At 57.4% G+C, this 1,712-nt stretch overlaps 1 protein-coding gene across 1 annotated transcript in view; it reads right to left on the bottom strand.

The window, feature by feature from the left end:
- The window catches only part of Fem1a (fem-1 homolog A), a 3,333-nt gene extending 2,733 nt beyond the window's left edge, over positions 1-600 (bottom strand). The window contains exon 1 of the mRNA XM_029470909.1: positions 5-600. Within this exon, the coding sequence (XP_029326769.1) occupies positions 5-491 (487 nt within the window). The 5' untranslated portion in view covers positions 492-600. The remainder of the gene's footprint in view (positions 1-4) is intronic.
- Positions 601-1,712: the final 1,112 nt, after the last annotated feature.

Below are 1,712 nucleotides of genomic sequence, written 5' to 3'. Positions count from 1 at the left end.
TCGCGGTGGCCCTTGTAGCAGGAGATCATAAGGCACGTGTGGCCGTGGCGATTGGCCACCTCCAGGTCCGCCTTGTGCTCGCCCACCAGGTAGCGCACCACGTCCAGGTGGCCGTCGAAGCAGGCGGCGCGCAGCGGCGTGGAGTTGGTGCGCGTGGTGCGGTTGACCGAGGCGCCTCGGCGAAGAAGGCTCCGCACCACCGCCAGGTGACCCGCGGCCGACGCTGCCCAGAGCGGCGGCGCGCCCTCGATGGTCTCGCCATCGAAGTGCACGGAGCCGCTCGCCTCCACGCTGGCGCCGCAGTGGTCCACCAGATACTCCACCACGTCTAGGTGTCCACGGCGCGCTGCGATTAGCAGTGGCGTGCCACCGCCGGCCACCTCACCCAGCAGCTCCTCCAGCTCCTCACGCCCACGGCCAGCCAGCAGCTTCTGCAGCAGCGGCAGCTTGCCGTCGTGCGCCGCATTGTACACCGCTGTGTGCAGATCCATGCTGGAAGCCTCGCTGCTGGATCTAGCCGGGTCGCCGGTCGCCAGAGACAACCTTCACCTTCTCCCGGGCTGTCATCTTAGCGGGTCTCCGGGAGGAATAAAATGGCCGCCGCGAAGGGGCGAGGACAGAATGTGCAGAGACATGCTGGGAAATGGAGTCCTATGAGCGATCGCCCGCCGGATGACACTGGAATCAGAAAAGCGAAAAAACTACATTTCCCGAAAGGGATAGTGGGGAACCGGTGACAGGACGGCAATTTCCGCCAAACAAGGCCAATGGTTAGTGCGACCCTTGGGAAATGTGGTGACGCACTTCCTGGTATTGACTCTAAGGCGGAGATTGCTGGCAGCACGTTCTCGGGCAGCACGTTCTCGCTCAGTTCCCAAAAAGACGTTTCTCAGAAAGGCTATCAGTTTTCAATTCCTACCATGCAAGTCTATAAAGTTGTATGTGACCCTGAGTATTTGATGACATACTTCCGGTTACTGACACTGACACAGACTCTAGACAGGGCAAGAAGTCCGAGCTTTAGTACGAAGAATACTGGGCGAGGTACCATTGAAAGACTACAGTTCCCATCATGGAAATACACCATGTCTTGAGGGGCTCTGAGCAGTTTGGCCAGGTGATAATGTGCATTCTGTCATTCATGTCAGAATCCAAAGGAAAACATGAAGTGGGGGGAAGGAATTCGCTTCCCACCGCGCTGTGGGGCACCCGCGAGACGAAATGTAAATAAAACGCCTCTCTTCGTGTCAGGCAAGGCTCGGCGGCACCTAGCGGACGACCCTGGGCAGCGTGGTGCTGTACTTCCGGCTTTCGAGGTTGCGCAGGCAAGAAATGAATGGGCCTCCGCCTCCTTTGCGGACTACATTTCCCAGCGGGCAACAAAGGTAACTCGCAGCCAATCCGGAGCGAGGTGGAAGGCTAGGGGGGGCTTCTACGAAAGGCTTGCTGACCAGCAGGGGGCGCGCGCCGAGTGTAAGATCCTGAGCTGGCAGCGCACCCCCAACTCGCCTTTAGCTATTTGCGGAAATGTTAGGCAGTCTCGATTTTCACGTTAGTTTTTCTTTTCTTCTTTTTTTTTTCTTTCTTATTTTTTAAGGAGCCACATGCGGGGCTAGAGAGATGTCTCAGTGGTCAAGAGCACTGACTACTCACCCAAAAGACTCTGGTTCGATTCCCAGCACCCACATGGTAGCTCCCAACTGGTCAGTAAT

The sequence above is a fragment of the Mus caroli genome, chromosome 17 (assembly GCF_900094665.2).
Source record: "Mus caroli chromosome 17, CAROLI_EIJ_v1.1, whole genome shotgun sequence".
In the NCBI taxonomy this organism is placed as follows: Eukaryota; Metazoa; Chordata; class Mammalia; order Rodentia; family Muridae; genus Mus; species Mus caroli.
This window is presented reverse-complemented; position numbering and strand designations above follow the sequence as displayed.